The 25,355-nt window shown below is 44.1% G+C and overlaps 1 protein-coding gene across 3 annotated transcripts in view; it reads right to left on the reverse strand.

The window, feature by feature from the left end:
- Positions 1-25,355, reverse strand: part of LOC112216475 (laminin subunit alpha-1-like) — an 81,583-nt gene that overhangs the window by 38,927 nt on the left and 17,301 nt on the right. For all 3 annotated transcript variants that reach the window (XM_042298782.1, XM_042298781.1, XM_042298783.1), the window contains exons 4-14: positions 10,749-10,991; positions 9,851-10,030; positions 9,416-9,505; positions 5,232-5,349; positions 4,548-4,726; positions 3,947-4,052; positions 3,306-3,463; positions 2,934-3,074; positions 2,532-2,696; positions 1,668-1,769; positions 3-329 (exon numbers count right to left, since the gene is read on the reverse strand). In XM_042298782.1, coding sequence (XP_042154716.1) covers positions 3-329; positions 1,668-1,769; positions 2,532-2,696; positions 2,934-3,074; positions 3,306-3,463; positions 3,947-4,052; positions 4,548-4,726; positions 5,232-5,349; positions 9,416-9,505; positions 9,851-10,030; positions 10,749-10,991 — 1,809 coding nt within the window. The remainder of the gene's footprint in view (positions 1-2; positions 330-1,667; positions 1,770-2,531; positions 2,697-2,933; positions 3,075-3,305; positions 3,464-3,946; positions 4,053-4,547; positions 4,727-5,231; positions 5,350-9,415; positions 9,506-9,850; positions 10,031-10,748; positions 10,992-25,355) is intronic.

The raw sequence follows: 25,355 nt of genomic DNA on the forward strand, positions 1-25,355 counted from the left end.
ACCTCACAGGATGTGCCAGAGTAGCCCAAGGGACACTCACACTGCTCCACGTCCCGGGCCTGGACTGTGTTAGTAGAATTGATGTCTACCATGTCCAGAGATACAGTGCTCAATCTGAGTTCCCCCTCTGCACTGGCATTGAGGTGACCTCTGATCCTCAGCCCGGCCACGTCGGCCAGTGCAGTCATCAGCTCGTCCCTGTCCACCCTCTGACCTGTGTGCAGGTCTACGAAGCCCTGTGGCAAGAGCTCCACAGAAACATGCTGCTCACGCAGGGGCGTCAACAAGAGCTGCCTGGGGGGCATCTGACGCAGGGTCCTCCCATTACCCTGGTGGCACATCCAAACAAGGTAGTTAGCAACACATTTTGATTGACAATGATGACCTGATGTAGGTTCAGGGGTTGGTGTACTCAACCCTTAAGAATAGTTTTACATTTAGGCCGGGATGATTCTGCAATCATCTATATGACTCCTTCAGGTCTGCAATCACTGAAGGGCTAGGGGCTAGAGGTTTCTTTTAAATTACCCACTGGGGAAAAAACTGGTTGAATCAACGTTGTTTCCACGTCACTTCAACAACAAAAAGAATGTATGTGATGACACTGAATCAAGATTGGATTCGCAATAAGTCATTAACATACAGGAATTTTGTCTTTTTTTCCACTCAACTTTGAACCTAAATCCAATGTCATGGTGCATTTTTTGGAGGTTTTCACGTTGAACTCACGTTAGTTGACACCTCAACCCAATGTAAATCAAAAATAGACGTTGAACTGACGTTTGTGCCCAGTGGGAAGGTTTTAGTTAGTCTTGCCTTCCATTGCACTTCCATACCGCTAACACCATAGCCAGGTTGATCAGATCTCTTTATTGGTCAATTGCCCACAAGGTCCAACCGAAATTTGACTTACACATTTAACCCAACCCCTCAGAAAGACACACATACAGGACATACACACACATATAGAGGTTTTGGAGAGGTGCGGGGGGCTGCCACACTGGGCGCCCGTGGAGCTGTTGTCGTGGGGGGTTAAGTGCCTTGCTCAATGGCAGGTAATGGCATCTAGGATTTTAGCCCAATATCTATTAGCCCAATATTTAGTTAGCCCAATATCTATTAGCCCAATATCTATTAGCCCAATATTTAGTTAGCCCAATATCTAGTTAGCCCAATATCTATTAGCCCAATATTTAGTTAGCCTAATATCTATTAGCCCAATATTTAGTTAGCCCAATATCTATTAGCCCAATATTTAGTTAGCCCAATATCTATTAGCCCAATATTTAGTTAGCCCAATATCTATTAGCCCAATATTTAGTTAGCCCAATATCTAGTTAGCCCAATATCTATTAGCCCAATATTTAGTTAGCCCAATATCTATTAGCCCAATATTTAGTTAGCCCAATATCTATTAGCCCAATATTTAGTTAGCCCAATATCTATTAGCCCAATATTTAGTTAGCCCAATATTTAGTTACCCCAATATCTATTAGCCCAATATCTGTTAGCCCAATATTTAGTTAGCCCAATATCTGTTAGCCCAATATTTGGTTAGCCCAATATCTATTAGCCCAATATTTAGTTAGCCCAATATCTATTAGCCCAATATTTAGTTAGCCCAATATCTGTTAGCCCAATATTTAGTTAGCCCAATAGTAGCTTACCTCAATAATCAAATCAAACTGTGACGGCAGAGACCTGTCCACGTTGTCCACTGAAACATCATATGCCACGCTGTAGCTCAAAACCCCTCCGTACGATGTCAGCTTCACATAGCAATGACAAAAGGGAACAGAGAACATTGGAAAAAGTGTTACACTCAAGAAAACGGTACTTACAGCCAATATACAATAGTGGAAATTCGTCACACTAAATATTGCCATGAAATCTGTCCCTTCAGGATAAACACTGCCCCTATCTTTATCTCTCCCTCCCACCCGATATTAAGGACATGCCATAGATAATGACTCATTTTAATGAATGAATTAACTGTAATCACCCGAGGGACTAAGGGGTAGCAAACATATTAGACAGGCTTCTAATGAGTGGAACATCATTAACTCAGGGATGAATAAAGTGCCTGGCCCTGCTTGACTATAATTACAGGGCACCCTGTGTTAACACACAGTGGGAGGATAGAACAGGACGAGTGGAAATCTAATCGTTTCAGGGAGAGAGAGAGAGAGAAACAAAAATACAGTAGCAAGAGAGAGAGACAGAGAGAGAGAGAGAGAGAGAGAGAGACAGAGAGAGAGAGAGAGAGAGAATAGAAAGATAGAGAATGAATGAAAGAGAGAAATACAAGAGAGAGAGAGAGAGAGAGAGAGAGAGAGAGAGAGAGAGAGAGAGAGAGAGAGAGAGAGAGAAAGAGAGAGGTGATTGTAAAATCTATTTGTTTGAAGCTAATACATGCAGGTCATTAGCTATCTGAACAGCAAAATGAGAGAGCTAATGCTAACGACACTGGAGCATTGAGCTGAAAAGGAATAGGGGACTCCATAGGTACAGTATATGCTAATGAAACGTACCCTTTTCCCCAGGAAGGACTCTGGGGCGGCCCATGTAGAAACAAAACGGTACGATTGGCTCATGGTGATGTTTGGGATGATGAGGTTGTTGTCTTCATCTATGAGGGGTGCCGTGTAGACAGAGACGCTTTCAGAGGTAAGGAGCCATCCATTGGAGTGCACTGTCTGTGGGGCCAGGAGAATTATTTGTTCTATAAACTCGCCATGACAACATCACAGGCCGATCCAATTTACTGGTTATTTGTTATTGAGTTCTACAGTATCAAATATTTTAAAGGCTCTATGCTGAAAAAAAACTATGCTGAACTGTTAGAGTTGTTTGCTGCATCGTTTGTATATTCTTGTGTAAAGAAACATTTCATAATGAGGATGTATTTGGATGTGGGTGTGGCTGTATGTTACCTGAGACATAGACCAGGGTGAGCTCTCACACACGTCAGACACACCGAAGCAGAAACACTCTGTGCAGCCCTCTGGGTCACTGCCCTCCAGGTTGAAGAAACCCTGCTTACACAGGTCACAGTCAGCCCCCATCACGTTCTCCTGCAACAGAGACACAGTGGAGGTTAGGGGGTTTGGTTTAATAGGAACATTATGGTTAATCATCATGCAAGTGCACCGTTACACCCCCCCCACACACACACACACACACAACCCCACACCTGACCCCTACACACACACACACACATATAAACACAAACACACACATTCCAAATTAGCCACTTTAACAGCAGTTTAACAGTTAACCCATAGCGCCGTGTTCCCCAGTGTTACCTTGCAGATGCACTCTGTGCAGGGGTCGATGTTGAGGCTGCCCTCCAGACTGCACTCACAGCGTGAACACAGGGGGAAGTCCCTGTAGCCAAAGGCACAGCGGTCACAGCGCTCGCCCGCAAAGCCCTCCATACACAGACACTGGCCTGGGTTCAGACCTACACAGCACAGTCAAGACAGTATAGTATAGTAGACAGTATAGGGTATGAACTTGCAACCTTCCGGTTACTAGTCCAACACTCTAACCACTAGGCTACCCTGCCGCCTCTACGCTCTAACCACTAGGCTACCCTGCCGCCTCTACGCTCTAACCACTAGTCTACCCTGCCGCCTCTACACTCTAACCACTAGTCTACCCTGCCGCCTCTACACTCTAACCACTAGGCTACCCTGCCGCCTCTACACTCTAACCACTAGGCTACCCTGCCGCCTCTACACTCTAACCACTAGGCTACCCTGCTGCCTCTACACTCTAACCACTAGGCTACCCTGCCGCCCTAGATGTTATGGCAGGTACTGTATAACTCTTCTGTTTCTAGCTCCAACAGTGCAGTGATACCTAACAATACAATACAATACAATACATACAAATCCCCAAAAATGTCACTAAGAAAATATCTGAACGAATAGAGTTTTTGTACCATTCTCAGGCTTGGCGTGGTTGTCATCTCTGATACAGGCAGGAGTCAAAGACCCCTTCATGTCACAGCTGCACTCCACACATGGGTTCTCATTGTGCGGAGACACCTACACACATGCAAGGCACACACACGCTCGCACACACACACACACACACACACACACACACACACACACACACACACACACACACACACACACACACACACACACACACACACACACACACACACACACACACACACACACACACACACACAAGGAAACAAATACACAACTGACCATTCACATTCCACACTAGGCACACACTGCAATTACAAGTTTAAAAAATCACCATTGATCCAAATAGCTGCATTCTACAGTAATTCTAGTCTTTCACTGAGCCACATATCCCAGACTAGGTAGTGTGTGTAATCAGGCACACACAACGATTTTATTAGCCAATCAAAAGACAATGGGCATGTACAAAACAGTGCATAGAAATGCCACTTAGGAAGACCACAGGGTCCTCAGGAAACAGGGACCATATTGATGGATTGGATTACGGGGACCATAGAGACACAAAGAGGGCATCCAATTACAGGGTCAGTGAGGGGACAGTACCTTGTTGGGTCTGTAGAAGCCATCTGCGCAGGCCTCACAGTTGACACCGGCAGTGTTCTGGGTACAGCTGATACAAACGCCCCCGCCATGGAAGTCACCATGTGAGTTCATGCTCATCTTGAGGTTGGCCACCGTCTGGTTAAAGTAGCAGTCGTTGGCCTTGTCGTGGCAGTTACATTCTAGTGGAGGAGGATCATACACCGATCAGATAACTTCTAATGCACCTCAATGGGAGAGTAGTTGAAGGGTCGTTTATTATTGAGAATATATGACAACTTTTCAGTTTTTTATTTTATTCTGTACTCGGAGTAAACACAGTATGTGCTATTTCGTCAAGGTGCTGAAACAACTGAGAGATGATGATTTAAAATACCACATTTTCATAAAAAGCTTGGAAAACCCCTTGGTAAAATCTGCTTAATAGCTATTAATATAAAACTAAATTAGGTAACATCACCATAGGGATAGGAAACAAAAACTCTGTCTTGTGTGTCAATGAATGGGTGAGACATGCGAGTGGATTTCATTGAAAGCGTGAAGAAGTTATTTCATCTGATCTGGAACACTTTAAATGAAGTCTAAATCCAGCACGTCATTTTCATGTCTTTGTTTACTGAGTGACAACTGGCAAACGCTGACAGTATGATATTTTATTTAGGCCCATAAAGACCAAGTTCCGCTTACTCTCGCAGGTGTTGCCATCGGAGAGGGTTCCCGGTTGCCACGGTTCCTGGTGGTAGCCAGGGCAACACTCATTACAGCTCTCCCCACAGGTATTGTGCTCACATACACACTGCAACTTCTGAGAGGACGAAAGAGAGAGAGGAATGGATGAAGAGGAAGCCTCAAGAACCAACTGATTCAATGCTTATGCTCTAGTTCTATTGTCAACTGGGACACACACATACACACACACATACACACACACAACCACACACACAAACACAACCACACACACATACACACACTCAACCACACACACAAACACAACCACACACACACACACACACACCACACACACACACACCACACACACACACACACACACAACCACAAACACAACCAAACACACAACCACACACACAAAACCACACACACACACACACAAACACAACCACACAAACACACACACACACACACACAAACCACACACACAACCACACAGACAAATGGTTTCCTCATTTTTGCTTGTCAGACAAACAACTGGTCCCATATGAGGTGTGAAGTAACACTTGTGTGTTGTATGCATGTCATGTCACGATGTGTGTGTGTTTACCGCTGTGTGAAACGTGAATGCATTTCTAAGTGGCGAGAGTTGAAGGGTCACAGGACTTTTCGGCTACACATAATACTACAACTGTAACGGTCGTCGTATGAAGGAGAGGACCAAATCGCAGCGTGTTAAGTGTTCATCTTGATTTTTAATACGAATAGTGAACACTGAAACAAAAACAATAAAACGACTAACGAACAGTCCTGAACGGTGAAATAAAACACAGAACAGAAAATAAACACCCACGAAACACAGGTGGGAAAAGGCTACCTAAGTATGATTCTCAATCAGAGACAACTAACGACACCTGCCTCTGATTGAGAACCATACCAGGCCAAACGCAAAAACACAACATAGAAAATAGAACATAGACAACCCACACAAATCACGCCCTGACCATACTAAAACAATGAAATAAATCAAATAACTAAGGTCAGAACGTGACAGTACCCCCCTCAAAGGTGCGGACTCCAGCCTCAAAACCTAAACCTATAGGGGAGGGTCTGGGTGGGCATCTGTCCGCGGTGGTGGCTCTGGCGCGGGACGTAGACCCCACTCCACCATAGTCCTTCTCCACCTCTTTACCCGCCTCCGTGGCCTCTCTAACGCGGCAACCCTCGCCGCCGACCCCGGACTGGGGACCCAAGATTCCGGCAGCACCGGAGTGAAGGGTGGCTCCGGCAGCTCCTGGCTGACAGACGGCTCCGGCAGCTCCTGACTGACTGACGGCTCCGGCAGCTCCTGGCTGACTGACGGCTCCGGCAGCTCCTGGCTGATTGACGGCTCCGGCAGCTCCTGGCTGACGGGCGGCTCCGGCAGCTCCTGGCTAACTGACGGTTCCGGCAGCTCCTGGCTGACGGGCAACTTTGGCAGCTCAGGACAGACGGGCGACTCTGGCAGCTCAGGACAGACGGGCGACTCTGGCAGCTCAGGACAGACGGGCGACTCTGGCAGCTCAGGACAGACGGGCGACTCTGGCAGCTCAGGACAGACGGGCGACTCTGGCAGCTCAGGACAGACGGGCGACTCTGGCAGCTCAGGACAGACGGGCAACTCTGGCAGCCCAGGACAGACGGGCAACTCTGGCAGCCCAGGACAGACGGGAGACTCTAGCAGCTCAGGACAGATGGGAGCACCTGTAGGGAGGATACAGAGAGACAGCCTGGTGCGGGGGGCTGCCACCGGAGGGCTGGTGCGTGGAGGTGGCACCGGATAGACCGGACCGTGAAGGCGCACTGGAGCTCTCGAGCACCGAGCCTGCCCAACCCTACCTGGGTTGAAAGCTCCCCGTAGCCAGGCCAGTACGGCGAGGTGGAATAGCCCGCACTGGGCTGTGCTGGCGAACCGGGGACACCATGCGTAGGGCTGGGGCCATGTATCCGAGGAGACGCACTGGATACCAGATGTGCTGAGCCGGCTTCATGGCACCTGGCTCGATGCCCGCTCTAGCCCAGCCGATACGAGGCGCTGCTATGTACCGCACCGGGCTATGCCTGTGCATCGGGGACACCCAACTCACGCCCTGACCATACTAAAACAATGACATAAATAAAAGAACTAAGGTCAGAACGTGACAACAACGTGAACTTGTCATGTCTCCACGTCCTCTAAGTGTAAACACTGTAAACAGAATTGTAATGTTTTTGAAAGCTAAAATTTACAGACATTTTCCTTATATTTTTTAGACTTGTTTTATTTAGTTTGTACTTGAAATTGTAGTAACAGCCTGTTACATTCTGAAATTGTCGCCGTAGCTTTAAAACATCAACTGTGTATAAATCTCAGGTCCAGGCAAGAAGCAACTCCCCAGGGTATTATCAATGTGGTAATTTTCTTTTACCTCATATAGGCATAATGACTTTGTGCATTTGTGTTCGTTGTCGTTGCTTATGCCTGCCCATACCAATACCTCACCGCCATCATAGGGCACTCTGTTCACAAAGTTGTCATCAGCAAACCACTCTCCCTCACGACGGCATACACATTGCCAAATTCTCAAAAATGACGTTGGAGGCGGCTTATTGTAGAGAAATTAACATAACATTTTCTGGCAACAGCTCTGGTGGACATTCCTGCAGTCAGCATGCCAAACGCACACTCCCTCAAAACTTGAGACATCTGTGGCATTGTGTTGTGTGACAAAACTCCACATTTTAGAGTGGCCTTTTATTGTCCCCAGCACAAGGTCCACCTGTGTAATGATCATGGTGTTTAATCAGCTTCTTGATATGCCACACTGGTACATGTGGATGGATTATCTTGGCTCACTAACAGGGAAGTAAACAAATTTGTGCACAATATATGAGAGAAACATGCTTTTTGTGCATCTGAAAAATTTCTGGGATCTTTTATTTTTAAATACATTTATTTAACACTTTATATGTGATGTTTATATTTTTGTACAGTGTAGCTATGGTTCAGCTAAATTCAGCTAACAGCCACCACGTTGATGTGAGAAGGATGAAGAAATTATGTTTTTTAGCTAGCTAGCTTGCTAGCTAAAGTTACCTAGCTGTGTAGCCTAGCTATATTACAATTAAGCAATAATTTATTTTTTTATTTAACCTATATTTAACTAGGCAAGTAAGTAAGGCAGGGGGTGTGGTATGTGGCCAATATATCACGGCTAAGGGCTGTTCTAATGCACGACGCAACGAGGAGTGCCTGGATACAGCCCTTAGCCGTGGTATATTGGCCATATACCACAAACCCCAGAGGTGCATTATTGCTATTATAAACTGGTTACCAACGTAATTAGAGCAGTAAAAATAAATGTTTTGTCATACCCGTGGTATACGGTTTGATATACCACGGCTGTCAGCCAATCAGCATTCAGGGCTCGATGTAATGTTACAATACTTTTATATTCGTATGGGAGGGGTCAATTATTGATATGCTAATGTTACTTGATCATGAAGCATGTTGTTAGTTAGCTAGCTATGTGTATTGACAGCTAATTTAATGTGTACGGCAAGAATATAAACCCTTTAATTGTCTGCAAATGCTTGTGAATTGTTGGATTATTTAAGTGTAATGTGCCTTGGTTGCATTATTCAATAGTGTAATATGTTACAGAGCAAAAGTTGCTCAGATTGTTAAATAGTTTGTGCTTACTGGCTATTAGCTACTGTGATATTTATGGTCAAATTGAGCTGCGGACCAAGAATATTGTTTTGGCAACGCAAGGTGAGGTAAGGATGTAATGTGAATTGAAAAGTAGAAATCTCTTTCGGCATTCCACTCGTCACACTCTCCTTCCATTTCTTGTAGTGGGAATAGGGCCTTAGTACTTACTTTCTCATCCTCCCATTAACTTAACATTCGCCCATAATGAGGTATGAAGTATTACTACCGTGCATTGCATAAATTTGATATAAAAGTACTCTTTATATTAAGTGTGTACAGCAATTACAACAGATCAGCAATGAATCAATGTTGACCCGATAAGAGGAGCTTAATTTAGTCAAAATGTGAAATGTTTAACACACAATATGTGAAAGGCAGTAAATCAGTTATACACTCTGCATTATGAAACAAAAGCTGAATGACAGCCACTGAGCCTGAATGGGCAAAACTGAATACGGCCTGGTGTTACCTTGGCAACGGGGTCCCAGGGACAGCTCTGGGCGTGTCCGTAACAGATGCACATCCCACCCACTGAAATGTCTTTGATTGAATAGTAGTACTGCACAAGGAGACACAAACATACAACGCCAATCAAGTTAGAAAGACATGACTTTCAACGGAATACAAAGCCAATCAAGTTACAACATTCTAATCAGCCAGGAGAAATGACAAATGACGTATCAACTAATATTTCAGACGTTCAGCTGCAAATAGCATTTTTGATAAAACCAACCATAAATATGCTAAATATACATTTTGACAAAGTTATTCAAGGCAACGTTCAAACCACGTATTTTGAATGAATGACCAATTAGGTTAAACACACCGTTTAACTTAAACAGAAAACAGAACAGTCAGTGAGTGCTAGTGGCAGTGCTTTAACATGAAAGTGTATTAGTCGTACCCGTCTGGTGACGATGGGGTCCACCTCCTTGGGGTCGCGGTAGCTCAGGGTCATGAGGTCGGCGTTGAGCGTGCGGATTCTCTGCAGACGCAGGCGGATGTAGCGGGCTGAGGTGAAGTCCAGCAACTCTGAGGTCAGTTGGTCAGCACTGGGCCGCCCATTGATCAAAGACGTGTGGATCTGAACAGGGGATCGACAATGATGTCAAAGGACCATCATGACCAAATATAGATGAATACATCAAAGTCATGAGCATGCAGTTGATCATTTTACGTTTACACGTTTTCAATCAAAGACTAGTGACAAAAATGAACAACAGATATCGAGTGTATTACTGCCATTTCTTTCCTCATATAACGCACAGACTGACTTGTCAGGCAGCTGACATGGGTTAACATAACACAAGGCTAAACAATGTAAAAGAAGATTGATGATCTCACTGTGAGGTTTGGGGTGCATCTCAACACTCTGACGTGGCTTCATCTCCTTGTCTAACCTTCCTTGTTAAAGTACTTAGATGCACCGTCAGGGGCTGTGGGTAACTACAGAGTATCCTAACCACAGACGTTCATTACGTCTCTGCCTCGGTTAGAGTGACACTAGCCCAGTAGGCTTTCATTGTCTGGAGGACACTCGAGTCATCCACCGGCTGGACTACAGGTGCCAGAGAATGCCACATAGAGCTCACACCCAATTCTCTACTCAATTCAATGAAAGTTCTGTAATGTTGCTCATCCTGAACAGGCCCCAGGTCTGTAAATAAAAGTCGGACCTAGTAAACAGTGGTTTCAAACGCCTGACCCGTGGGCCACCAAAGTGCAGCTAATGAGCCTGATATGGCTGGCGGGCAGGGAGTTTTCAGACCACTGTGGTGAAGGTCAAATAAATCCATAGCTACCTCTCCATGCTCCAGGGGTACGAGCCGCGAGTAGTAAGATGTACAGATAACCTCGTCGTCTCGTTTGTAGGTGGGGGGTCCGAGGCGGGGGGTGATGTTGTAGCGGGTCAGACATTCTGTGTCGCTGATGGCGTAGTACTGCCAGGGTGTGAACTCCACACCGTCCATTGAACGCTCCAGCACCCAGTTACCGGGACGAGGAGAGTTGGCTGCCTTGATGATGACGTAGGCCACCTGGAAAATCTGTTGCCACACACACACACAGTTATTCTCCCACCCATAATATGCCTGAATCTCCATTTTGTTCTGCATGACTGAAATCTCAAGCTGTGCACCTTACATACAGCGCCAAAAGGTGGCGCTACAAAGTATTAACTTAAGGGGGCTGAATAATTTTGCACGCCCAATTTTTCAGTTTTTGATTTGTTAAAAAAGTTTGAAATATCCAATAAATGTCGTTCCACTTCATGATTGTGTCCCACTTGTTGTTGATTCTTCACAAAAAAATACAGTTTTATATCTTTATGTTTGAAGCCTGAAATGTGGCAAAAGGTCGCAAAGTTCAAGGGGGCCAAATACTTTCGCAAGGCACTGTACATACAAGGCTTCATTTATAAGAGCACAAAGAAGTCTTTGACAGACAAGGCACAAAGAGAGCAGCAGGTAATAACCGTAATAACGGTGTCCTGAAACATTTAACCACTCTGGGGTTAAGGGCACCACAAACTCTCTGCAACCATCGTTCATGTGGAGTGGTCAAAATGTCAATTACCAGTTTGATTGAATTGCAGTCTTAGAGCATCTAGGCTATAACCTTTCAGCATATGACCCTTATGACCCCTCACACAGTCACATGATCTCTAATGGCTAGTTAGAGCAAAGATGGTGGATAAATGAAGATAGTTTACTCAGGCCGTTTACCATTGTCTGCTTAAGGGGGGGGGGGGGCTCTCCTATAGTCACCAATGCGATAGAAGGTCTGCTTAATGTAGTTCATTGATTTCCATTGAAACAGAAAACATTAGGGAGTGGGATGTCTTGCTTCCTCTTCTGTCTCTGGTAAGTATGTAGTCTGTAGCTCAGTAATCAGTAAACTCTCCCCTGAACCCCACTGTAATCAAGTTAGGTTTCTCCAGAAATAAATAATTCTAAATAACAAACAGGCTTTATTTACAAATTAGTGAGAATGTCTCACCCCATGTTCAAGAACTGCCTTTTTCTCGCTCACTCTAGGTTAAATGAAAACGAAATCTCCAAAATATCGTTACTTTTTAAACAATGCGATTATTATTATTATTAATTCATTTAGAATGATATAAAAGCCCCTAAGATATTCATTTAGAATCCTCCAATCCTCTTAATGTAATTATTGGCAGAGTCACATCATTGAAAAAAATATGTTTAGATATACTGTAGGCCTACCATAGGCTAAATTAATATTGGTTACACTACAATTAAGGTGTGGAAATGTTATGCCCCTTAGATATTAATTTAGAATCCTCTTATGCTGTAGACTACTCCCGACCATCACGTTGTACAGCGCAATATTTTCCATTCCAGGCTAACAGAAACCCTGAGGGTTTTATTTTTCCTTTTTTTTCAGAATAGAAACACCATAATATCACATTAATTAAGCCAAATATCTTAAAATCAACCCCATGTACTATGTTATTAGAAAAAAGGTTTTAAATTCTCTAGTAATGCCAATACGGGAGACTATCAAATGCTTCTCAAAGTTGCCCTCTGGTGGTCCAACTAGCACTAACTTGCATTAACGTTAAAAAAAATGTCTGCCATAGAATGTGCCATAGAATGCTGCAGCCCACAAGATGTGCTGCTGTATGAGGAAATTTTAAAGGAGGAACCACTGTACCTCCACTCTCACTCACTGTCTCCTCAACACTCCACTATGGCCTGTACACAGTTACAGGCAGTGGAGGCTACTGATGGGAGGACGGTTCATAATAACGTCTGGAAATCACATGGTTGATTCCATTCCATATGCTCCATTCCAGCCATTATTATGAACCGTCCTCCCCTCAGCAGCCTCCACTGGTCACAGGCCACTGCTAGACCACTACTGCAATGGAGGTGCAATTTATTGCCTGAAGGGCCTTTCCCATTCTCTCTTTCCCAGTCTCTCTCACACCTCTCTATGACCATCTCAGTGACACCAATAACAGTCTAGCCTGCCCCACACAAACAGAACCTGACATATCCGTTATCGGCTTCTCCTATTGGCTTGTCAACGCTGCGTCTCCCCAGGGAATAAGTGGAAACCAGACACCTGAGACAGGATGTTCACATCAGCGTGACGCCCCCCCCCACCCACCCACCCACCCACACCAACTCCTGCTCTGTTAAACCATCCCTTAAGGTTGTCAGCAGCTGTGTGAGGCTGTAAATCTACCTGCTGGCAAGTCACCGCTGATTTACAGGCGATTCATGACTTGTGCCTGTTCAATCGTTAGCAGGTATCGTTGGCAAAGCCACATCGAGTCGTTCCAGTCGATCTAAATGTCAATCCCCCTCAGCTGGTTGACTTCCCTCAGTTACGTCTGATCCTTCAATTACAGTCTAGAATTATTCATCTGCATGGGCCTCTGGTAGCTAGACAAGACCCTAAAACATCTTTGGCTAAATGCCTTAGTCAGTATGGGAATATTTGTTTGTTTCCTTGTCTTTGAAAGACAAGATAGATGGATGGAACAGGGGAAAAGGTTGTCAGGTTATCATTCCTGTTCCAGCTGCAGCTTTCTCTCTCTGGGGCTTCAATCTGTAGAATCCTTTTGTCAGGAAGCATCTTTATTCTCATCTAGGAAACTTGGTCATCTGAGATTTTCTTTGGTCTCTGTCCCAGTCTAATCCAATGGGCCTTTCCTGCTCTTTGTTTATAGGGGGCAAGAGTGGAACGCGAAAGTTATGTGTTCGTGCGTACGTGTGTGTGTCAGTGATCTCCCTCAAAGGAGCTTAGTGTTATCGTAGGGCGAACGGGGCGGACAAACTCTGTGACCGGGCTGGGTTAGTGATTGAAACGCTGCCTAATCTAGATCCATGTGGACTCCCAAACATTCCAGTCCTGCGTGGAGACAGATCTGAACGGTGGTGGACTAGCTGCCTCTGTGCCTCAACTTAACTAATAGCCAATTACTAGAGCACTCAGTTTAGAGGATACACCAGATATCACTTATTTCAAATGTATAATTATTTCAAGCCGCTACTATCTATGGCAGAAGCTCATTGGTATAGAATAGCAGAGCGTGCAGGCATTTGTAGAACTGACCTGAAAGCCATATTTCAGAAATGTTTTGGACGGGGCTAGATACCGTAATGGCTAGAATACAAAGTGTTCTTCATGACTAGACACTGAGGGCAAAGTTGTTCCCACTGTGTCTCTTAATCGTTCGTTACCAACTAAATCCTATTCCGCCCAGTAGGAGCCCAATCTGTGTGTAATGACATGTCTCGGCTAAGCTGCCTGGTCACAGTGACTGGCTGGAGGATTTGATGTGAGCTAGCCAGACCTGGCTGCCAGTAGCCAAGGGAAACAAGCCGTGGATTGTTTTTGCTGTGTCACCACAGTAATTAGCTGCCATTTTGGATGGGGGGGGGATAAGGATAAGTGAAAATGTCTGACTAGTGTGTTTGATGACTGAATCGTGTCAAAGGGTACACTGTGACCTACGAGACTAAATGAAAACACATACACTTACTAACACCTTTCCATTTGGCCTGACATTATAACTAATTAATAGAGCTGTGCTTCCTGACGGGTAGCCGGACTCGCCTCTGTGCGGGGAAGATAACAAGGTGACAGTCAGGGGACCCAGTCAGTGGGAACGAGGGGAACCAGGCTTCATGGAAGAGACAGGGGGATTACCCATCAGCCCCTAAGCCAACAAAAGTGCCCCGTTCTCACCAGTTTATCTTCTCCCTGTGTCTGTGTCTGTGTCTGTGTGTGTGTGTGTGTGTCTGTGTCTGTGTGTGTGTCTGTGTGTGTGTGTGTGTGTGTGTGTGTGTGTGTGTGTGTGCGTCTGTGTCTGTGCGTGTCTGTGTGTGTGGGTGTGTGTCTGTGTGTGTGTGTGTGTGTGTGTGTGTGTGTGTGTGTCTGTGTGTGTCTGTGTCGGTGCGTGTCTGTGTCTGTGTGTGTGTCTGTGTCTGTGTGTGTGTCTGTGTGTGTCTGTGTGTGGGTGTGTCTGTGTGTGTGGTGTGTGTGTCTGTGTGTGGGTGTGTGTCTGTGTGTGTGTGTGTGTGTGTGTGTGTGTGTGTGTGTGTGTGTGTGTGTGTGTGTGTGTGTGTGTGTGTGTGTGTGTGTGTGTGTGTGTGTGTGTGTGTGTCTGTGTGTCTGTGTGTGTCTGGGTCTGGGCTGTGTCTGTGTCTGTGTGTGTGTGTGTGTGTGTGTGTGTGTGTGTGTGTGTGTCTGTGTCTGTGTGTGTGTCTGTGTGTGTCTGTGTCTGTGTGTGTCTGTGTCTGTGTGTGTCTGTGTGTGTGTGTGTGTGTGTGTGTGTGTGTGTGTCTGTGTCTGTGCGTGTCTGTGCGTGTCTGTGTGTGTGTGTGTCTGTGTCTGTGTGTGTGTGTCTGTGTGTGTCTGTGCCTGTGTGTGTCTGTGTCTGTGTGTGTCTGTGTGTGTCTGTGTCTGTGCGTGTCTGTGGGTGTGTGTCTGTGTCTGTGTCTGTGTGTGTGTGTGTGTGTGTGTGTGTGTGTGTGTGTGTGTGTGTGTGTGTGTGTGTGTGTCTGTGTGTGTCTGGGTCTGGGCTGTGTCTGTGTCTGTGTCTGTGTGTGTGTGTGTGTCTGGGTCTGGGCTGTGTCTGGGCTGTGTCGGTGGGGCTCAAATAGCGGAGCAAAATCCTGCTCTCTGAGCCCCACAGCTAAGAAACAAGGCCTCTGAAGAAAGATGGCCGCCACAGACGTTGTCCGAGCTTTGTCCTTCTTTCTACTAATCACCTACTAATAAATACCTTGTCCTAACCTCTGGCCTGTTACAATACACACCAAACTGTGTGTGATAATAAGTTAGACCCACAGTTAGACCCACAGTTAGATCAAGAGTTAGACCCACAGTTAGACACACAGTTAGACACACAGTTAGACACACAGTTAGACCCACAGTAAGACCCACAGTAAGACACACATTTGATTTGATTTGATGTGATATTGTCAGGTGAATTTCTTAAGTATTGTGTAAAGGTTTCCTTTCGCTCCCCTCTTTGTGATGTGTCTCTGACACAGAAAAGCAGTACATTCTCAGGCCTTGTCATGACCAATATCAAACTTTGACAGTATAAGCATTTAAGATATGCTGTGGTGGCAGTAAAGTAGAAATCCAGACAATTGGAGTTCGATCACATAAAAGAGGCTTGCGTTTGACAACAGGCCTTTTTGTCTGGAGGGGAGAGATGAGTAAGTCCTTTGTGTTGGTGGGAGATGGGGGAAGGGTGATGGGGGCCGGAGAGCCCCAGACAGGACAGGACTTGCGCTCAGAGAGGCTAGGACAGGACAGGACAGTGTGTCTATCTGCCAGTATAATGCCAGTGTAGTTAAGGGGCCACAGGTACCAAGGCTCTTTCACCATAACAGTTACTGTAAGTTATGAAGCACAGAGTGGTTTCAAGGTTGCGGTCAAGGTCAAATACACATTGGAATATTTTTTGAAATTGTCCATTGGCTTCAATTATCCCCCTCAATTCAGAATTTGTTCAATTCAACAATTGAATGTGAATTTGAACTGAATTGACCTATCACCAATCACAACCCATCACATACTACCTTCCCACTTCCCACATTGTCTACATGAAGTGTGGTCTTGAAAAGTCATGTAACATGTTGCCATCGGGAGGTTGTGTCTTGTCAGCGGGTGGTTACGATGGTTACGGTGGTGGTGACAGTATTGTCGCTGTGTAAGGGAACAGTGTAGGCCAAGTCTCTCCACTGGGTTTGATGATCCGCCAGGGGGGCCCACTGGAAGAGACCGCCCCAAACGGTGTCCCTCTGTTTGTTTGGATGGGGCCTGTTCTTTGGATAAAGAGCTTGGTTTTCCCCTCTCTCTCTGTGTGTGTGTGTGTGTGTGTGTGTGTGTGTGTGTGTGTGTGTGTGTGTGTGTGTGTGTGTGTGTGTGTGTGTGTGTGTGTGTGTGTGTGTGTGGAATACACAGCCAGATTAGCCCTTCTCAATCCTGACACTTTTTCCTGTCGGGTTTAACTCCTGCTGGATACTCGTCAATACTAGTACTGTCTGCCAAGAACCACACTGAGGGTTCTAATCAAGATGGATGCCACAGGCACCAAACCAAAAAACGCATGTCTTCACCAAAGGCATTTCACTCATTCACTTAACATAGAATGCTTAAATAATCATATACAGTGCATTCGGAAAGTATTCAGACCCCTTGACTTTATCCACATTTTGTAACGTTACAGCCTTATTCTAAAATGGATTAAATTGTTTAAATAGTTTTTTCCCCTCATCAATTTACACATAATACAAAGCAAAAAATGCACATGAACTTTTACAGAAATATTACATTTACATAAGTGTTCAGACCCTTTACTCAGTACTTTGTTGAAGCACCTTTGGCAGCGATTACAGCCTTGAGTCTTCTGGGGTATGACACTAAAAGCTTGGCACACCTGTATTTGGGGAGTTTCTCCCATTGTTCCCTGCAGATTGTCTCAAGCTCTGTCAGGTTGTATGGGGAGCGTCGCTGCACAACTATTTTCAGGTCTCTCCAGAGATGTTTGATCGGGTTCAAGTCCGGGCTCTGGCTGGGAGACTCAAGAACATTCAGAGACTTGTCCCAAACTTGTCTTTCCTGTGTCCTTAGGGTTGGTGTCATGTTTATCCATGGAAAGAGGTCTTGGAATACAGTTGAAGTCAGAAGTTTAGATACATTTAGGTTGGAGTCAATAAAACTCATTTTTCTACCACTCAAATCATTTCTTGTTAACAAACTATAGTTTTGGGATGTCGGTTAGGACATCTACTTGGTGCATGACACAAGGAATTTTTCCAAACAATTGTTTACAGACAGATTATTTCACTGTATCACAATTCCAGTGGGTCAGAAGTTTACATACACTAAGTTGGCTGTGCATTTAAACAGCTTGGAAAATTCCAGAAAATGATGTCATGGCTTTAGAAGCTTCTGATAGGCTAATTGACATCATTGAGTCAATTAGAGGTGTACCTGTGGATATATTTCAAGGCCTACCTTCAAACTCAGTGCCTCTTAGCATGACATTGTGGGAAAATCAAAAGAAATTAGCCAAGACCTCAGAAAAAAAAGTTGTAGACCTCCACAAGTCTGGCTCATCCTTGAAGGTACCACGTTCATCTGTACAAACAATAGTACGCAAGTATAAATACCATGGGACCACGCAGCCAACATACCGCTCAGGAAGGAGACGGGTTCTGTCTTGTAGAGATTAACGTACTTTGGTGCGAAAAGTGCAAATCAATTCCAGAACAACAGCAAAAGACCTTGTGAAGATCATGGAGGAAACAGGTAGAAAAGTATCTATATCCACAGTGAAACGAGTCCTACATAACCTGAAAGGCTGCTCAGCAAGGAAGAAGCCACTGCTCCAAAACCGCCATTAAAAAGCCAGACTACAGTATGCAACTGCACATGGGGACAAAGATCGTACTTTTTGGAGAAATGTCCTCTGGTCTGATGAAACAAAAATAGAACAGTTTGGCCATAATGACCATCGTTATTTTTGGAGGAAAAAAGGGGTGGCTTGCAAGCCGAAGAACACCATCCCAACCGTGAAGCACGGGGGTGGCAGCATCATGTTGTGGGGGTGCTTTGCTGCAGAAGGAACTGGTGCACTTCACAAAATAGATGGCATCATGAGGAGGTAAAATTATGTGGATATATTGAAGCAACATCTCACGACATCAAGTTAAAGCTTGATCGCAAATGGGTCTTCCGAATGGACAATGACCCCAAGCATACTTCCAAAGTTGTGGCAAAATGGCTTAAGGACAACAAAGTCAAGGTATTGGAGTGGTCATCACAAAGCCCTGATCTCAATCCCATAAAACATTTGTGGGCAGAACTGAAAAAGTGTGTGCGAGCAAGGAGGCCTACAAACCTGACTCAGTTACACCATCTCTGTCAGGAGGAATGGGCCAAAATTCACCCAACTTATTGTGGGAAGCTTGTGGAAGGCTACCCAAAACATTTTACCCAAGTTAAACAATTTAAAATAAATAAAAGGCAATTATTCTGTTTTACATTCAAACAAGTAAATGCCAGTAAAGGGACAAGGTGGACAGCTCAGACATGAGACCTATATCATGGACTAAAAAAGAAATCCAGCCACGTCACGGACCGACGTCACTAAACACCTTCTTTGACTTTAAGGATAATACAGTGCCACTGGGAATGTGATGAAAAACATTTAAACATGTTAACCCTCTCAAGGCTGCTGGCCCAGACCATCCCTACCTGATGCACCCAGCTGGTTGGGGTGTTAGGACCCACTTCAGTCTTTGTTCCCATAAGATGGCTGTTCCCCCAACAAAGATAACTGAACTAAATGACTACGGTCCATCATGATGTGCATTGAGAGACTGGTCAAGGATGATTTCACCTCCACCTTACCTGACACCCTAGACCCACTTCAGTTTGCATACTGCCCCAACAGGTCCACAGACGACGCAATCGCCATCACACTGCCCACTGCACACTGCCCACTGCACCCTTCCCTATCCCATCTGGACAAAATGAATACCTATGTAAAAATGCTGTTCATTGACAATAGCTCAGCATTCAACACCATAGTAACCTGCAAGCTCATCAAGCTGGATGCCCTAGGTCTCAACCCTGCACTGTGCAATTGGGTCCTGGACTTTCTGACGGGCCGCCCCCCCAGGTGGTGAAGGTAGGAAACAACATCTCCACTTCGCTGACCCTCAACACTGGGGCCCTACAAGGGTGCGTGCTCAGCCCTCTCCTGTACTCCCTGTTCAATCACTAACTCAGAGAGGCTGCTGCTTATATCGAGACCCAATCCCTGGCCACTTTAATAAATGGATTACTAGTCATTTTATGCAATGCCACTCTAAATAATGTCACTTCAATAATGTTTACATATCTTACATTACTCATATCACATGTATATACTGTATTTTCTACCATCTATTGCACCTTGCCTATGCCTATATATTCAGCCCCCTTAAGTTAATACTTTGTAGCGCCACCTTTTGCTGCGATTACAGCTGTAAGTCGCTTGGGGTATGTCTCTATCAGTTTTGCACATCGAGAGACTGAAATTTTTTCCCATTCCTCCTTGCATAACAGCTCGAGCTCAGTGAGGTTGAATGGAGAGCATTTGTGAACAGCAGTTTTCAGTTCTTTCCACAGATTCTCGATTGGATTCAGGTCTGGACTTTGACTTGGCCATTCTAACACCTGGATATGTTTATTTTTGAACCATTCCATTGTAGATTTTGCTTTATGTTTTGGATCATTGTCTTGTTGGAAGACAAATCTCCGTCCCAGTCTCAGGTCTTTTGCAGACGCCCATCAGGTTTTCTTCCAGAATGGTCCTGTATTTGGCTCCATCCATCTTCCCATCAATTTTAACCATCTTCCCTGTCCCTGCTGAAGAAAAGCAGGCCCAAACCATGATGCTGCCACCATCATGTTTGACAGTGGGGATGTTATGTTCAGGGTGATGAGCTGTGTTGCTTTTACGCCAAACATAACGTTTTGCATTGTTGCCAAAAAGTTCAATTTTGGTTTCATCTGACCAGAGCACCTTCTTCCACATGTTTGGTGTGTCTCCCAGGTGGCTTGTGGCAAACTTTAAACGACACTTTTTATGGATATCTTTAAGAAATGGCTTTCTTCTTGCCACTCTTCCATAAAGGCCAGATTTGTGCAATATACGACTGATTGTTGTCCTATGGACAGAGTCTCCCACCTCAGCTGTAGATCTCTGCAGTTCATCCAGAGTGATCATGGGCCTCTTGGCTGCATCTCTAATCAGTCTTCTCCTTGTATGAGCTGAAAGTTTAGAGGGACGGCCAGGTCTTGCTAGATTTGCAGTGGTCTGATACTCCTTCCATTTCAATATTATCGCTTGCACAGATGTTTAAAGCTTGGGAAATCTTTTTGTATCCAAATCTGGCTTTAAACTTCTTCACAACAGTATCTCGGACCTGCCTGGTGTGTTCCTTGTTCTTCATGATGCTCTCTGCGCTTTTAACGGACCTCTGAGACTATCACAATGCAGGTGCATTTATACGGAGACTTGATTACACACAGGTGGATTGTATTTATCATCATTAGTCATTTAGGTCAACATTGGATCATTCAGAGATCCTCACTGAACTTCTGGAGAGAGTTTGCTGCACTGAAAGTAAAAGGGCTGAATAATTTTGCACGCCCAATTTTTCAGTTTTTGATTTGTTAAAAAAGTTTGAAATATCCAATAAATGTCGTTACACTTCATGATTGTGTCCCACTTGTTGTTGATTCTTCACAAAAAAATACAGTTTTATATCTTTATGTTTGAAGCCTGAAATGTGGCAAAAGGTCGCAAAGTTCAAGGGGGCCGAATACTTTCGCAAGGCACTGTACTTACATGTACATATTCTTATTCACCCTTTTAGATTTGTGTGTATTAGGTAGTTGTTGGGGAATTGTTAGATTACTTCTTAGATATTACTGCACGGTTAGAACTAGAAGCAGTAGCATTTCGCTACACTCACATTAATATCTGCTAACCATGTGTATGTGACAAATAACATTTGATTTGAACCTTTGGCCCAGTCTGAAGTCCTGAGCGCTCTGGGGCAGGTTTTCATCTAGGATCTCTCTATACTTTTCTCTGTTCATCTTTCCCTCGATCCTGACTAGTCCCTGCTGCTGAAAAACCTACCCACAGCATGATGCTGCCATCACTATGCTCTAGACATGACACTTGGCATTCAGGCCAAAGAGTTCAATCTTGGTTTCATTAGACCAGAGAATATTGTTTCTCATGGTCTGAGAGTCCTTTAGGTGCCAACTCCAAGCGGGCTTTCATGTGCCTTTTACTGAGGAGTGGCTTCCATCTGGCCTGATTGGTGGAGTGCTGCAGAGATGGTTGTCCTTCTGGAAGGTTCTCCTATCTCCACAGAGGAACTCTGAGTCTTGGTGTTGCCAAACTTCTTCCGTTTAAGAATGATGGTGGCCATGTGTTCTTGGGTACTTTCAATAATGCAGAAATGTTTTAGTACCCTTTCCCAGATCTGTGGCTCGACACCATCCTGTCTCGGAGCTGTACGGACAATTCCTTCAACCTTGGTTTTTGCTTGGTTTTTTCTCTGACATGCACTGTCAACTGTGAGAGCTTATATAGACAGGTGTGTGCCTTTCCAAATCATGTCCAATCAATTTGAATTTACCACAGGTGGACTCCAATCAAGTTGTAGAAACATCTCAAGGATGATCAATGGAAACAAGATCCACCTGAGCTCATAGCAAAGGGTCTGAATACTTATGTAAATAAGGTACTTCCATTTTTAATACATTTGCAAACATGTCAAATACCTGTTTTCGCTTTGTCATTATTGGGTATTGTGTGTAGATTGATGAGGATTTTTAAAATGTAATAAATTTTAGAATAAGACTGTAGCGTAACAAAATGTGCAAAAGGTCAAGGTGTCTTTATACTTTCCGAATGCACTGTATATACAATGAACAAAAATATAAAGTCAACATGCAACCATTTCACCAATTTTACTGAGTTACAGTCAATTGAAAATAATTCATAAGGCCCTTTTCTATGGATTTCACATCACTGGGCAGGGGCGCAGCCATAGGCCCCCCCACTTGGGAGTCAGGCCCAGCCAATCAGAATTAGTTTTTTCCCACAAAAGAGCTTTATTAATGTGAAGAAGCCGGAAGTGGAGGTCCTGGGCTGGCTTGGTCTGCGGTTGTGAGAACAGATGGAAGTACTGTCATATTCTCTAAAGGCGGCTTACGGTAGAGCGATGAACATTCAAATCTCTGGCAACAGCTCTGGTGAACATTCCTGCAGTCAGCATGCCAATTGCATGCTCCCTCAAAACTTTAGACATCTGTGGCATTGTGTTGTGTGATATAACTGCACATTTTAGAGTGGCCTTTTAGTGTCCCCAGCACAAGGAGCACCTGTGTGTTATGATCATGCTGTTTAATCAGCTTCTTGATATGCCACACCTGTCAGGTGGATGGATTATCTTGCTCACTAACAAAGAAATGCTCACTAACAGGAATGTAAACACATTTCAGAGAAATAAGCGGTATATGCGTATTGAGCATTTCTGGGATCTTTTATTCTATTCTATTTATGTTCAGTACATTGTGGCTCTGTAAACTAATGTGAAACCCTCTTTTGAACCGTCAGAAATCAAAGCCATCCGTTTTTAATAAAGATATACCCTAGATGCAGTATAACGCCAATTTAATATTTCTTAGTGCACCAGTTGCATTCATGTTACTGTTGTGAGAATCAGTGTTCTCCCACGTGAAGACGTTGGTATTGAGATCTAGCAGTTAGTTTGCGACACAAAGTATCTGAGCTCCTTTCCAAGGCCAAGCACCGTATCAATGATGTCAGAGGAGAGGATGCTAGGCTAGCACTAGCTCATGGGAAATCAGACGCTTTTAGAGACACACGAAATCATCCAGACAAACCTCCCATTGAGAAGCTAATCTTTTGTTTGTCTCTCTTTGCTCGTGAAACCATTTTAAGTCAACCGCTCTGGTTTTGAGAAGTCTGTCATTTTGGCTTGGTTTATTATATTGTTCTTGACATCTGGTATTAATAATGTACATTTATTGACATGACACACTTTGTTTTCTTTTAATCACTTAATAAAAATGTTTGTTTGATCTAGTGTGAGAATATTGCATTATTAGGTTGAGTCACTGACTCATTATTGGGTTGAGTCTCTCACATACTTTGAAGATTGTGTTTTCACATGAAAACAATTACTGGGATGTCTACCTCCAAATGAGTTCCATTTTTGCATTCCTGAGGTCAATATAAATTGCCGGAACTCCCAAGAGGAAGTGGGGAGGGGACACATCTAAGCATGAGAAAGATATTCAGTCTAATCCCTAGTGATGTACAGAGCCTTCAGAAAGTATTCATACCCCTTGACTTTTTACACATTTTGTTGTGTTACAGCGTGAACTTAAAATATATTAAACTGAGATTTGTTTGTCACTGACCTACACACAATACCCCCTAATGTCAACGTGGAATTATGTATATATATATTTTTTGAAATTCTGAAATGTCTTCAGTCAAAAAGTATTTAACCCATTTGCTATGGCAAGCCTAAATAAGTTCAGGAGTGAAATTATTCTTAACAAGTGACATAATAAGGGGTTTAACATGATTTTAGGGTTTAACATGGTTTTTGAATGACTTCCTCATCTCTGTACCACACACATACAATTATCTGTAAGGTCCCTCAGTCGAGGAGTGATTTTCAAACACAGATTCAACCACAAAGGTTTTCCAATGCCTCACAAAGATGGGCACTCATTGGTAGATGGGTAAAAAAAAGCTGACATTGAATATCCCTTTGAGCATGGTGAAGTTATTAATTACACTTTGGATAGTGTATCAATACACCCAGTCACTACAAAGATACAGGAGTCCTTCCTAACTCAGTTGCCGGAGAGGAAGGAAACCGCTCAGGGATTTCACCAAGAGGCCAATAGTGACTTTAAAACAGTTACAGAGTTTAATGGCTGTGATAGGAGAAAACTGAGGATGGATCAACAACATTGTAGTCACTCCACAATACTAACCTAATTGACAAAAGAAAGAAGCCTGCAGAGAATACAAATATTCCAAAACATGCATCCTGTTTGCAACAAGGCACTAGAGTAATACTGCAAAAAATGTGGCAAAGTAATTAACTTTTTGTCTTGAATACAAAGTGTTATGTTTGGGGCAAATCCAATACAACACATTACAGAGTACCACTCTCCATATTTTCAAGCATAGTGTTGGCTGAATCATGTTATGGGTATGCTTGTAATCGTTAAGGACGGGGGAGTTTTTCAGGATAAAAAAGAAACGGAACGGGGCTAAGAACATGCAAAATCCTAGAGGAAACCTGGTTAAGTAAGCTTTCCACCAGACACTGGGAGATGAATTCACCTTTCAGCAGGACAATAACCTAAAGCACAAGGCCAAATCCACACTGGAGTTGCTTGCCAGGAATACAGTGAATGTTCCTGAGTTGTCAAGTTAGTTGACTTAAATCTACTTGAAAATGTACTGTATATACTGTGTGACTGCAGTTCAGTCTAATCCCCAGAGATATACTGTGTGACTGCAGTTCAGTCTATTCCCCAGAGATATACTGTGTGACTACAGTTCAGTCTAATCCCCAGAGATATACTGTGTGACTGCAGTTCAGTCTATTCCCCAGAGATATACTGTGTGACTGCAGTTCAGTCTAATCCCCAGAGATATACTGTGTGACTGCAGTTCAGTCTAATCCCCAGAGATATACTGTGTGACTGCAGTTCAGTCTATTCCCCAGAGATATACTGTGTGACTGCAGTTCAGTCTAATCCCCAGAGATATACTGTGTGACTGCAGTTCAGTC

The sequence above is a fragment of the Oncorhynchus tshawytscha genome, linkage group LG16 (genome assembly GCF_018296145.1).
Source record: "Oncorhynchus tshawytscha isolate Ot180627B linkage group LG16, Otsh_v2.0, whole genome shotgun sequence".
Lineage (NCBI taxonomy): Eukaryota > Metazoa > Chordata > Actinopteri > Salmoniformes > Salmonidae > Oncorhynchus > Oncorhynchus tshawytscha.